The 15,282-nt window shown below is 35.5% G+C and overlaps 1 protein-coding gene across 1 annotated transcript in view; it reads left to right on the forward strand.

The window, feature by feature from the left end:
- The first annotated feature begins 14,573 nt into the window (after positions 1-14,573).
- fbxl17 (F-box and leucine-rich repeat protein 17) overlaps positions 14,574-15,282 on the forward strand; it is a 225,870-nt gene continuing 225,161 nt past the window's right edge. Inside the window, exon 1 of the mRNA XM_028456884.1 lies at positions 14,574-14,639. Coding sequence (XP_028312685.1) covers positions 14,574-14,639 — 66 coding nt within the window. The remainder of the gene's footprint in view (positions 14,640-15,282) is intronic.

Raw genomic sequence — 15,282 nt, forward strand, 5'->3', positions numbered from 1 at the left:
GAGATAATTGTAAATAAAAAGCTATAGTGAGTATTGAGTAGCGAGGTAGCATAGCAGAGATTGTTTTTTGCAGATTTGATAGTATAGACTGGGCGTGTCTGAACTGCTCCAGAAGCCACGTGCACAATCAAGACATTTTTTTTGTTTAATTTCCAGCAAAACCTCAGGCTTTATTTACTCTGACTGTTTTTGCCACAAAACATTATCTTTAAACAAGTTTTTTTTTTTACTAGCAGTTTACGTATTTCACCAAAGAGTCAATATTAAACCTTAATTATTTTTTTTCTTTATTAGCATTTATCAGTGTTTGCAAATGAACTCTTCAAAAGAAATAAATAAATATATCTATAATATTTCTAATTTTTAACGCATTTTATAAAGCTGTGTTTTAGCTACTTACCTCCAAATAAAAGTACGTTTTCCACTTTGACATCTTCATCCAAACACTCACCTGCAGCTACACAAAAGCCAACATGCTCCATCACGTCCAATAGACGCATCATTTTAGGCCAATTTATATATAAAAAAATCCCTAAAAACAACATTCCACCTAAAGAGGGTGCAGACTGCAGAATAGGCAATGTGGCGTGGCTAAATTAGAATTTGCCAAATCTCCAAAAAGCTCCCAAATGGTCTCCATTAAAGTTTTAAGGCTTCTGGCAAAGTGAAGCTAACGGTGTTTGGAGGTCATTTTTAAAAGCCCTGTGGAAATGGCCCTTAGAGTGTGCACGTGTTTGTGTTTGTATTTCCATAAGTGTGGTTTCACCTGTGTGAGTGTGTGTGTGTGTGTGTGTGTGTGTGTGCGTGTGTGTGAGTAAGAGTGCAAGCTTTATTAGGCTTCAGTGGTGTTTGGACAGCCGGAAGAGTAGCACTAATAGGACAGAATGATGCAGAAATGGACAGAAAGCCCCCTCGGAGATCTTGAAGCTCATTTTCTCTCTACCCCCTGTTACCCTTTCACTCTTTTTCAATCACTCACTCATCACCCCCCCCCCCTCTCTCTTCTTTTACTCTTCTCTCCTTCTCTTCATCAGCCTCGCTCTGCTTTCTCAGCCCTAACTGTCACACTATCGTGGTGTTGCTCCACAGATTCTTCACATCTCTTTATTCCTGCTATTCTGTTTCTTCCCAAAAGCACTTTGAGTCAGCAGGGGAAGCTTTTAGCCTCTGATTACTACACACTGTCATTTTTCCTTGTTTTGCCTGTCGCTCTATTTGTTTTCAAAGTCTTTCATTTCAACTCTGAATGTGCTATTCTTGTGCACTGTTGATTATTCTTTGTAGTTTTTCCAACATTGTCTTTTGTCACTTTTTACTGTTTGTTTCCATCTTTTTCTGCTCCTGTTTTTTTTTTTTGGAGAGTTGAATCCAAACTGGTTTTGTTCAAAGTTTATGACACAGAAAAAATGTGACAATTCTCCACTTGTACGAGCCTTTAAATCAAACATAGGCAACTGGCGGCCCTGGGGCCACATGTGGCCCTCGGTCTAATTTTGTCCAGCCCCCAAAACAAATCCCCCCAAAATGGTATTTCAAGAGGTTGGAAGGAATATAAAGCCCCACATAATACACAACATAACCCCCAAAACACAAAATGACAACATAGACGGACACAACAACCACTTAAAGGTAGGGTAGGTAATTTTCTCCAGATACACTTTTTAAATTATTGGTTGAAATTTTCTGTGTATCCTGACAGAAATTAAGATCTTATGTGCTCTGAAAAAGGAACAAAGAAAATTCATCATCTGTAGCAGCTGTAAACCTGTAAAAACTTTTTTTTTTTAACCAATCACGTCTCCCTGCTCATTCTCGACCCCTCACATGCACGAGCCCACACTCAAAGCGTCTCACCGGTGACAAGTTAAAACTGAGTTTTTAGTCACATTTTTTAACATATATAATGATAAAGTTTAGTGTTTTCTTACTGCTGAATGAGACATGAGATGACATAGTTTCTACGCAATACAAGCAATGAGCTGAGGTCCGCTTCTGGAGCACCAGCACTCGTGCATGTGAGTGAGGGGTTTAGAGGAAGCACATAGGGGAGGGGACGGGTAAAAGTGCAGCACTCGAAGGATGCTACGTTCAAAATCATGCTAGTTTTTGAAAATGAGCTACCCTGCCTTTAAACAAACAAAATGATTATGAAAATACAAAAAGCAGAACAAAAATACTGAAAGTGACCTCAAAACAACACAAGTCGACAACATAAATGCAAAAAGTGACAGAAAAATACACAAAATTATAACAAAAACACACAAAATGACTAAAAACCACAAAGACAAAAAAAAGAAAACCCTTTCCCTCCCTCTGTGTTAATGTTCAGATCAATCATTATTCTAAATGCTGACATAAATATTGATAATGTGGCCCTTGGATCAGATACAGTCACATTTTTGTGGCCCCCGCTGTGATAGTCCATCCATGCTTTAAATGATAAGAAAATACTTCCTATTGATGATTCCTATTGGGACCGGGTCTGCAATTTAGCTTTGGCTCGATGGAATTGGTTGCTATTTTTAAAATGTAACAATGCTCTCTGTTCTCTTCCTCCTAAATTACAGTAACTAATAAATAAAATGAGTTTTATCAGAGGTAGTAATTCATAGTTTGACTAAGCATGCTTGACATTGACATCAAGACACTTAAAGGGTGTAGTGGAAATGTATAAAGCATAAATCATATTTAATGTATTACCAATAAACAACATATATACTCAATTATTTAACAAAAATGACATTGAAAGTACTTTTTTTTTTTTGTAAGATTTTATACCTTAAAATCCAATCCAGAGACGTTCAGCACAAAGCCATTGAGCAGGACAGCTGCTGCTGTATAATAAAGGAGTTTGTTCTCTTTGGCTTTGAAAGAGTTTTAGTAAATTTAACTTGAACGGTTTTTTGTTTGTGCCAAATCATTTTCCCCTGAAACACCTGATTGGCGGTGGACTTTGGTGTAGAATACCAGAGCAGAGCAGCTGTGTGTGGTGCTGCTCATGATGCTCAGGGAAACAGTGACAGTGTTTTGAAGTCCACTGTGTCCTTATTATGCTTTGATTTTTCTCCATGTCTTTGTCTCGGCCCTCTCCTGTTTCTTGTTTCTGGTTCACACACCTGCCTCGTCTGATCAGCCACTTTTTTGCGGGTATTTCGTCTTGTCTGGATTGAAGTATTTGTGGTGTTCTCCGCCCTGGGAGCTCGTCTGTCTGTCTCTACGCTGCTGCTAAGCTTGTCCTAAAGGAGGTGTCTGAGACAAATGAGACGCAACCTGTTTCCCTCTCGTCCACTTCAGCTCTCCTCTCAATGATGAAGCAGCTGCTGATGCTTGGAGTTTGTCCAGCAGTCTGCACAGAGAACTTCATTGCCTTTAATTTATCGTATTCCAATGCTTGAGCCTCTGTCTTGTGTCCAAATTTGCATTGTAATCAATCTTACTAAGTATTTTAACTGTTAAAGTGGTTTCATGCTGTAAGACTGTAGTAGTCTCAACTGAAGTAGTATGCAAAAATGTCAATGATGATTAAACTACAGTATAATACATGATAGTAGGACGAATCCTGAAGAATGCAAGTTTTTTTTAATATATTTCATGACAACGTTTTCTGTGAACCTTTGTTCTAAACTTCCATTTCATAATATTTTAGTAAAGAATTTCCAAGGAATATGATATAAAATGTACATTTTCTTTCTCTTAGTCACAGTGTAGGCCTCGTAGATCAATTAATCAAAGATTGTTGGCTCAAAAAAGACATAAAAAGTTGAAATTGCAGGTTGGAAGTTAGTTTTGATCTCCATTGCAGACACTCTCTTATTGACATTGATGGTAATGTTTGGTGCATTGTGGGTTGTGGAGTCCCGTAGACGGATGCATCAAAGTGTTTTTATTTCTTCATTCCTACTGTGAAAAGATGAACGTGATTGGCTTGATCTTTATTCTAGTTAGTTCTCGGTATTCGCTGTGATATCTCGTCACTCCACGAGTTATTCACTTTCGGCCGAATTCAAATCTTTCCGTGTGAAGGTGCGTTCACACCGAACGCGGCTTCAGTGACTCTGGCAACTTGATTACATTCAAAATCAATATAAATGACGCAACCTCAAGTGACTTCCCTTCAGATGACACGACTTGTGCGCTTCCAGCGACTCAATCTCGTGATCTGAGTCGCTGGAAGTTTCACAAAGTTAATATTTTTAAAACTTTTCAAGCGTCTTTGAGTGATTGCAACATCCAATCGGCGATGAGTTTCTCCCTAAGTCACTCCCCTGGTCGTGGTGTCACTGGGGTAGATGAAGCGAGAAAAATGTGTTCAAGCAACTCATCACGGGCGATTTAAGCCACTATATTTGCTGAAGTTGCGTTCGGTGTGAACGCACTTTCAACCCCAACTTTCGTGAAAACACCAGAAACGTGTTGGGAAGTCACTTTGGCAGAGTTTTTGGGGGCAAACACAAGAAATCATAGTAAAAATAAAGTAGAAACACTTTTATGCATTTGTCTACAGGACTCCACATCCCACAATGCAATACACCAAACTTTACCAACAATGTCAAAAAGTTAGTGTTTACAGTGGAGATCAAAACAAACTTTAGAGCAGCAATTTCAACCTTTAACATCTTTTCTTTTTGAGGAAATGATTTTTTATTCATTGATCTATGAGGCCTACACTGTGTATATCTGATTGAAAAACTTTAAGAGCTTTTTAAAAATTTGAATCCTTACAGTATTGCTTATTTTCCAATAACTAAATACCGATGTTATCCTATAGAATAGATCCTCTGGACGTTGCGTCCTCGTGTCCTTCTGGGTCTGACCTGTTCCTCTCCTTCACATCTTTTCCCTTAAATCACTCTTCATCACAGTTTTGGTTTCATTCATTAAATATTAATCCGTTGAAGGAATTAATAATTTATTCTTACAATTCAGAATCAGACATCACACAATCACCATAAAATAATCATTTTTCATCGGCTCAGGGCACATTGATAATTCATATTTTCTACAACACGTCACTTTCGACCCACACCTGACGAAGGAAACGGGGCCGTGCCACTGGCTGTTCTGTTACCATGGTGATCAGAGGGTTATAGCCCCAGAAGAGTCGCTAATAAGAAGGAAACAGGGTGTGAAATTAAAGCTGTAGGACAAATACAGCATCTGTTTTTAAAGGAAAGCAGCGCAGACGGTGGTTTAATGTAAAAGCACAGGAGACACAAACAGCAGGTGTCCTGTACTCTTGTACAGTAGTCGTCTTACAGTGGTGGACTTCCTGAAGGGGGTCATTTCAGACGCTGTTTCCTGATGATCCTCGTCTGCTTTCACACGCCATCCTGTAAAAAAAAAAAAGAAAAAGAAAATTCGAGCAACCAATAGTTACTCGTGTGGAACTGATGTTGCAGTCGAAGATGATCTGTTTTCTGCATTTAGCTCCTGACTGTAGCGCTCTACATAGTGCAGACCAATCCTCCTGTGGCATCAGCTGACGGGAAAATCTATTCCTGGTTTTCTTCAGTTGGACTTCAACTCTCATCTCTGTTGTGGAAAATTAACAAAGAAAAGCCTAAAAGATACAGGGATATTGTTGGTGCGACTGTATAATAGGTTGGTTCGTTGTGTGTTTAAGCTTCATTCGCCCCTGGGGCGTCGGAAAGGAATGTAGTTTAACTCTTTAGTCAATAGTTGCAGGCACAGGTGAATAACAGGCATGAGGATGGATGAAACAATGGGTACAGCTCTGCACAGGTGTGTGTGTGTGTGTGGTTGAAAATGTGTGCACTTTTTGTTAAGAATTATAATCTATTCTTTTTAGTTTCAGTTTTTCTTGTATTTTTGTTTTGTTTTTTACTTTAAATGAGCTTTGATTAAATAAAAAGCTGTTTTCTGTCATGTTGTTAAGTGTAAGACAGCTACACATTAGGTAAAATGAATATTTATAACACAATTTAACAGTTTGAAATAGTTGAAAAGACAAAAAACATGAAATGTTTTAATAGCATACATGTTTGTAACAGTAGGCCTACATTAAGGTTAAAAGTAGAATTATCATAATGTAACTGTAGAATTAAATTGCTTCAGGAGGCACTAAACACTGCTCATTATTAATTATTTACAAAGTTATTTTCTTTGAAACATGTTATTTATTTATTTTTTTTGCATTCATATGATTTATAAGTTGTTTTTTCTCAGTCTTCTGAGTAAAATGTAATTGTAGTTAGAAAAAAGAAGTAATTTTATTAAGAAATAAAAGAAAATGGCATGCATATTGGGGTCACATTAAAATAAAAAGTAATCTGAGCGCCACGAGAATAGAGCTGAAGTTTTATGAGACTAAAGTCGTATCTAATATCTATAACAATGTATAGCACTCAGAATTCCCTGTTGAAGTGAACGCAACTAACTCGGATAACCATATTAGCACATTTAGTCTGGAAATATTGACTTTAATCTTGAAATGTTATTACTTTAATCTCATAGAATTTGGATTTTTATTAAACTATGACTTTATTCTCATAAAATTCCAACTGTATTCTTCAAATGTTATGAATTTAATATAAAAAAATTCCAACTTAATTCCCAAATAATTACAACTTTAATCTCGTAGTGCCCAGATTTTTAAAATGTTTTATTTATTATTATGTCACCCTAATATGTCATCGTACTCCAGTACCCACTTCTTTTTATTTCCTAATCAAAGAACTTCCTTTTTCTGAATACAATTACATTTTGCTCAGAATACTAAGAGAAAATCACCTATAGAGCATATTAATGCAAAATGTTGACAACCACTGCTTTAGGGGACTCATTTTTCATGTTTGTTTCCCCTTCATTTGACTTAGACTTGAATATTGTTTTTTACTTCATGATATTATCATTTAATGTATATCTAACATTTTTAACGGAGTACGCAGATGTAGAACATAAACTTATTTAAAACACAGCTTCACATCTCTTTTATAATGACATTAGAGGACTTTTCTACGATATGTTTTTACATTTTCTCCATAATGTCAAACTATATGACAGTAGAGCTAGTTTCCGTAGCAGTAGTTGTGGTGCTGGGAGTGCCTGGAGCATTGTTGGACTTAAACACGCTGCCTGTGGATGGTAGTGGTTTGTGATGAGTGTAATATGGTGGGACAGGTATGGGAGAGTAAATCAGTGAGCACTGGAGGAGGTTTGACCCCTGCTGTCTGCTCGCTTTCATTTGTTAAACCACGGCCTGCTTGTTTTCCCCTGAGGGCCACGCTGTGCAGGCCCTGAGCTCTTTGGCTCACACAGGAATAGTCTGTAATGATGAGATGATGAGGGCCACGGGAGAATGTTTGCTTTCAACTACCATATACATCACTGTGTGAAAATACATCCAAATCAGCTGAAAAATGGAACTGTCCCCATAGCTTGGCTTCTGTGTTTAGTCGCTCTATAGCAAACTGTTTCTTATTACTTTAATATTGAATTTGAAAAAAGAAAAGACAAAGCCCCACTGGCCCCTCCCCGGGGTGTGGATCCACGAGATACATTTCACCAAATCCAGTCGACTCGAATAACGCGTTAAAAGCAGTAGGAAACATTCTGAAGTGCTTAGAGCAAAAAAATTATCTGCTCAAGTTCCACCAAATGGCTTCAAACCAGTTGGAGAATGGTTTACAGTGCAGATGGATGTTCTTTAAAGAAAGAAAAGAAAGGTTCCACAGACCTGGAGCCCCCAAAATGATGGTCCATTGTTTTATGAATCTGTGATAAGCACATTTACTGTATTTATTCATCTGAATAATATTCACTGTTATCCAGGAAGTTTACTATTATTATAGTCATCTTTAAGATGGAAATCATTGTTTTAATCACAAGTAAAATGGGTTAAAAATGACCAAAAAGGGTGGAAAAGGTGGTGAAATGAGATTTTTTTTTAAAAAACTACAGAAATCGGTTAAAAGTTCCAAATGAGAGTGGGCAAAAATAGACAGAAAAAGTGGTAAAAAAAAAAAAGGTTAAAAGTGTCAAAATTGGAACAATAAATGCAGAAAAGCCATTGAAATGTGATGTAGAAGTGTCAGAAATGGAAGTAATGTAGCAAAAATGCACTAAAAGGAGAAAAATATGGAGAGAAAAAGTGATGAAAATAGGTTAAAGTATGGTAAGTTTGGTGTAAAAGGGTTATAATAATAAAATAGTCATAGTGATAAAATTAATAATAATAATGATGATGGTATTAATATTGCCAGGCTTTCCAATTCAGGAAGATCATTTTTTTCCATCCATATCTAATGCTCCACATCAGTCGTTTCCATTCATTAATCCCAAAACTAAACTTTCATCATCACATAAAACATTACTTTCCATTTCTCCTCTTTAATAATATTTAGTTAGACTCCAAGTTTCTCTTGTTGTTTAATGATGTTTTTAAAAATCCATGCTATTCGCTTTATTCACCTTGGTATTAAATAATGGGGATTATAATTGACATTAACTGGCTGGATTTATATGGTGCGTGAAGCAAAAATAGTTTAAAGTAAGTTTACAACCGTGAGTGAATGTTAGCGTCTGGCCAAATGAAACTACGTATGATGATGAACACCGGTCTGTGCATCTGTCACTAGTGTTTGAAAAGCATGCATAGTAAAGTCAGTATGGTCCAGAGGTGTAAAGAGTACTACTGATATAGTCTACTCAAGTAGAAGTACTTTTACTTCATTGAAATTGTGCTCAAGTACAAGTACAAGTAAGTCCCCCCCACACATGTTTATTGTTGGTAATGAATCTTGGTACAGTTCCCTTACATACAGTAAACATCTCATGTATGAAGTTAAAAAGGAAGAGACCAAATCTTCCACATTTGGAACTTAATACATTTTCCACAAAGGCATCTGGATAAAATAAAAGGTTTGTCAAAATTTAGTATTATTTTTTAATAATAATTTAAAAAAAAATATATATATAAAATAACACCAATAAATTTAATTAAAAACATAATTTTCTCAGGCTGAAATAACTGATAAATCATAATATAAATAATGATAAAATTTTAAAAATAAATATATATATTTAAATATTCTAGTATACAGTTTAAAAATATTGTGTGATTAATTAATTATGCTCTTTATTTAATTAATCTAATGAGTCTCTTTTTTAATCTCACCTAAAAATTGCTGAGAAACGCCCTGAACTTGAGGTATTTTCATTTAAATGACTTTATTGTGGCAGATTGAAACATTAATGTATAACAAAGTGTCTTAATAAAGTCATGTATTGTTTTTAACAGACTTTATTTCTCTGTATGTGAGACTATAAAGAGCTGCTGACACCTTTAGTTTAGACCATCAGGGGAAATATTGATGTATACTTTAGTCAATCTACAAATAATAGAAAATAGAAATGAAATAAAACATCAGATCCATATGTAGTGCTATAAGTTAGCACATCATAAACAGTAAGAACACTTTTATGATCACTACACCAAACGTGTTGCTTTTTCTCTCCTTCACATAATATAAAATAAATATAACAGACCCATCGTTAACGGTGCTGTAAATTAGAACATGAAAAATAACTTTGTTCATCACAAAATTAAGTACTGTAATAACATCACGTAATTACTTCTAGTAGTAGTTGTAGTAGCCCCGCCCACATCCTCTACCACCGATAGTAGTCGACTGTCCACTGCAATTATTTATCCACTGACTTTGTTCATTTGTCACTCATGGATTTAATCATTTAGGCTCTGAACCCTGTCATCACTGGCCACTTGGTCTAGAGTAGCGTCCGTAGGACCGCTGTCCATGCTAGCTGCTACATAGTTAGTATTTAGGTGGAAAAGCTCCGCTGGAGGCTAGCAGAGCTCCGCTGATCCACAAACTCTTTCTTTGCACGCAATCGTTTTCCCTCTGGTGCGTTTTCTTAAAGACTTCTCCTCAGGTTCTATCGTTGTAGCCGGTGCGTCAGTATTTATAGGTATACCGGGAACGCGTGCAATGATGAGAGGGGTTCCGCGCTGATTAATGCGATTAATCAACCATATAAAAAATATTAATACCTAATAAAAAAACCTTCATTCAATGCCGTTTTTGATGTGATTCATTAGGTTTATTAATCTGATTGGTCAGCTATTATGTAATGCATTTGATTGTTGTCTGATCATTTAATTTTATTTTTTGTAGTTTCACAATGTCCGTTGATCGTTTCAAAACAAAAAATAATCATTTACTCAGTAATGTTTAGGTGTAGAAATGTACTGAAATACAAGTACATTTCCTGATTCAGAAATATACTCAAAAAAAGTACAAGTAACCATAGCAGCTGTGGATGTTGAGGAATCAAAGTGTTAACCTCGCTGCATTAATTATAACCTGCTTATAACCTAAGCCTGCTGAGCTCTTACACGCTCCCTGTGGTTAGTGTGTGTGTGTGTAGTATTGATACCACAATCAGTAGGGGAAACCTTATTAATAATACATTTATAGGCAGCGCTGTATGCGTCTCATGTATCTGTCCTGGGATGTTTTACCCTCTGCTTCTTTCTTTACCTTTTCGTCTTCAACACTCACACATTTTCATACCTTCCCTCTCTGCTCCCTCTTTGCTGCTTTTATTTTTATTTTTTATTTTTCTTACTAATAAGAGATGATGACCAGCTTAGATTTCTACATCTCTAAAGTTCTACTCATGCACTGGTTTCACTAAAAAAGTAATTTAATCTCTTATTTAGGAAAACAAAAAAAAAAACAGGTTGATGGTTGAGAATGAGAGATTAATCATCAAAAAGTATAAATTTTACTTGAATTAAATGAATAGTTAGTGTTTTGCTTAATAATATTTTAATTCTGACTTATTGTGAAAAATGCATCTTATTCATAAAATGTGAGAAAGGCTGAATAAATGTTTGTCGTTGTGATTTAGTGAGTTAGTACAGTAAAGAGCTTAAGTTTGACTTAAATTATGCACTTGATAGGTTAGGCATAGGCAACTGGTGGCCTGGGGGCCACATGTGGCCCTCGATCTAATTTAGTGCGGCCCCCAAAAACAAATCCCCCAAAAATTGTATTTCAAGAAGTTGGAAGGAAGATAAAGCCCAACATATTACACAAAATAACTCCCATAACACACAAATCAACTCCAAAATACACAAAAAAACAGACACAGCAACCACTTCAACAAAAACACAAAAAACAACCACACACATTACAGGATAGCTTCAAAGACACACAAACTAACAACAAAATTACACAAAGTGACAGGAAGGTACAGAAAACAACAGCAAAAGTACAGAAAGTGACCCCAAAAATGCACAGAATAAATGCAGAAAAAACTCCAAAAATGATGACAAAAATGTTGCCCAAAACAAACAAAATTACAGAAAAATACACACAAAGATGACAAAAGTATACAAAAAATAACTAGCGCACAAAATGACAGACAAATGTACACACTGCTAGACCCTCATATAATGTAAATGTGTGAATATGGTCCAATTATATGTGGAACTTTTAATCACCCTCAAGTTTTGCACATAATCCCGTGTAATTACGTAGCACCAGATTTTGAACAGAATAATGAGCTAAAATGTGACACATTTGTCTGTTTGCTGCACTTCTAGACATTCAGTTTCCCTTTCCTGCTGAAAAATAGTGTGTAAATGTGGACTGAATGACTGCTACATATGAGGAAGTCTCAACAAAAAGCTAATTAAAAAAATGCAGCATTTAATTTATATGCATTTAAATTTACATTGAAACTAAATGTCCTTGTTTGTTTGAAAGTATAACATTCTATGTAAATGTACAGTATTTGCTTTGCAACTGGGGGGTCACCAGTTGTGCCCCCCCCCAGTAAATAACTTCAAAAACAAACAAAATGACAGAAAGATGCAAAAAACGACTGCAAAAGCATTAAAAAATATACAAAATGACAACAAAAATGCACAAAATGACGCCAAAAATAAACAAAATAACAAAAAATACACACAAAGATGGCAAAAATATGCAAAATGCTTCCCTAAAACCGCAAACAAGAAAAATACATACAAAATAACAGAAAAATGCACAAAAATGACTCAAACGTATAAAAATACACAAAATGACAGGGTTTACCCATTTTTACATCTCTCGGTGAAAATTCCTGAAATGAAACTACACATGCTAATGGAGTCAACTACTGTTATTTATTATATATATATTATATTAATCGCAAAATTGTGACTGTTACGCTAAAATCACAAGAGATTACATGTAATTTGACACTAACCCGTTTTCCGCTGAAAACATTTCATGCATGGGACGTATTTCTCTGTCATATTGGACCCTTAATTCAATTAAAAACATTATTTTTTTAAAGAAAGGCTTCAGAAGTCTGAGTCCCTTAACATTGATTTATTCACCAAAGTGAACAAAGTGATGATCATACGGTAAAGGAGGGAGTTTATGTGTGTCTATAAATGATAGTATGTACAGTAACAGTATAATATCCCACTACCCCTCCGATCCTCCCACCGTGTCACACAGATTGCCTGAGATAGCACATCTCATTGTGTTGACTCGGCACCAGTCGGCCTCATTATATTAGACTTTTATGCATCACTTTAATGCTGCCGTTTAGTGTGCCACTCTCATCCCCTCCCTAGCTCGTATTTTATGATTAGTGAGCTCTGACGCAGAGCAAGAAATACAGTAGGAGTCAGTCTTCAGTCAGTTTCTTAAGCTTAACTCTTATTTTATATTTCTATAGCATAAAATATGTTGCTTAAAATAAGAGGTGAGATAGTTTTTATTAGGTGTGATTTAGGACTTTATTATGAGTGTTCCACAGCTAATCTTAAATACTTCAAATAATGTATTTATTTCATATCTGGCTTTTTTAGTTAAATTTGAAACCCCTAACTCTATCCCTTAAAGCTGCTAGAGATTATATATATATATATTTTATCATTAAATCAAAGATAATTTGCTTGAATAAAAGATGTAGAAGGCTGAAATTACTTTTTGTGGTCCATCCATAAAGTCAGTAAAAATGATGGTCCATTGTTCTACGAATCTGTGATAACCACATTTATTTATTTATTTATTCATATGGATAATATCCACTGTTATCCAGGAAGTTTGTTATATTTTGTGCCATAGTATATAATCGTCTTAAAGATGTAAATCCTTGTTTTGATCAGAAATAAAATGGGTTAAAAGTGACCAAAAATAGGGGGGATAAGTACAGAAAAGGTGGTAAAAAGTGTCAATATAGGAATGATTCGTTTAAACTGGCAAATAATGGGCATGACAAATTTTGAATGTGGTTAAATTAACAAAAATAAGCATGCAATATGGTGAAAAGAGGTTAAAAGTGAAACATATGCGACGTTATGTGGTAAAAGTGGTGGAAAGGATTTATAAGTGCTGAAAATGTCTTGAAAGTGGAAAAAATGTGTAGAAGTCATTGAAATTTGCTGGAAAATTGTCAGAAATGAGAGAATTGTAGCAAAAATACATTAAAAAGAGCAAAAATATGGCAAAAAAAAGTCTAGTTGCAGAAAAAGGGAAAAAAAATAGACAAAAATGGGCTCAAATTGTTCAAAAAATATTTCTAGTTTCTTGAAGTCATCTGACGACCCCGAGGTTGAGAACCCTTGTCATCGACAAATGCACAGAAGTGTTTTTACGAGAGATGCACCAAAATAAACCTTTTGAATGAACGTTGAAAACTGAAAACGAAACATTGACAGAAATGATTATACCAATTTTTAGTAGTAGTATGGCTATAAATATTTACTCATCTCACTAAAAATTAAAGCTCTGCAATTGTATAAATCATTATCAATGCCTTAAAGAATAGATCAACTATAATCATGTATTTAACACTGACAATTCAAACAATAAACAGTATAAAATGAAATGAACTTGTTGGACATTTTTGATGCATCACTATTTTTTATTTAATTCCAACTGTGATTTTTTTTTTCTCCATACGAGGAGGAAAAGGATTGGCTTTACCTGCAAAATAAATATCCTCCAAAAATGTCAAACAACAGAAAGTTACACTTTTTTTTAATGCATTTAGAGTTTTTCATTAAAAGACAGTTTGTGGAGAGTCAGAAACGTTGCTACTTCTTCTCTGCTTTATTCTTTTTGTGTCCATCTTCTTTCATTTCTTCTACTTTCTCTGATCTCACTTGGTATTCCTGAGTCCTTTAGCTTAGCTCACATAAAGCTATAGTTTCCTTTGAACCATACGTGGTTAAAGTGCTACAGGACAGCAGGACTTCTTTGTATGAAGATAACTTTCAACTAATTATATATGGAAAGCTGCTCTTTCCTTCCTTGCTGTGGGTATAAACTGTGTCCGTGTCTCTCTCTGGCAGTAGATGTGTATCGTTGTCACTATTCCCAGCATCAGTTTGAGTGTTGGTGTTTGAGCGAGCTCTGCACAGACTCCCAACGTGTAACCACCTCCTAATTCTTCTGCCTTGGGCACAGTCACCTACCTCAGCATCACCTGCATAACAAAACACCCTGGGTGCTGCTGTGTGTGTCTCTAGAGGATTTCTGATAGCCACTGTATCTAACCACACTCCTGCTACAGGTGTAAAGGGCATAATGCAGGAGGGCTCCTCAACCCTGGGGCCACCTCCAGGTTCATCTGCCCACCATGACACTGATAAGGTGGGATGAATGAGTGAATGACGGCTACAAATCAGGAAGCCTTGACGAGAAGCACATTTAAAAATGCATAATTTATACACGTTTAAATCTACGTTAGATAACATTGCAAATAAAAGCCCTTGTTTGTTTGTTTGTTTGAAAGTATAACATTATTTGTAAATGAATCTTAGCTTTGCTCCCTTTCTTTGATTAACGACAAGTTTTTTTTACCAACCTGGTTATCATGGTGTTAATGTAAGTCTCCAGATCAGAGATATGTACAACGGGCAGCATGTGGCCCCCAGACTACATTTGAATGGCTCCCCAAAGTAAATAACTCCAAAAACATACAAAAATACACAAAAATATACAAAATGACAACATAAATGCACAAAAATTACACTGAAAGCATACAAAACGGCAGAAAAACACACAAAAATGACAATAATTCACAAAATGCATCCCAAAAAACCCAAAAGGACAACAAAAATACACAGAAAATAACTCTAAAACACACAAAATGACAGGCAAATATACTAAATCATTACAAAAATAGAAAAAAACATAAAACATTACAGAGAAATGCACAAAAATTAAAAAAAACAAACACAAAATTAGTGAAATATGCACGTCCTCACAAATGCACAAAATGACTCCAAGTCAA

This window comes from Gouania willdenowi, chromosome 9 (genome assembly GCF_900634775.1).
Source record: "Gouania willdenowi chromosome 9, fGouWil2.1, whole genome shotgun sequence".
Classification (NCBI taxonomy): domain Eukaryota; kingdom Metazoa; phylum Chordata; class Actinopteri; order Blenniiformes; family Gobiesocidae; genus Gouania; species Gouania willdenowi.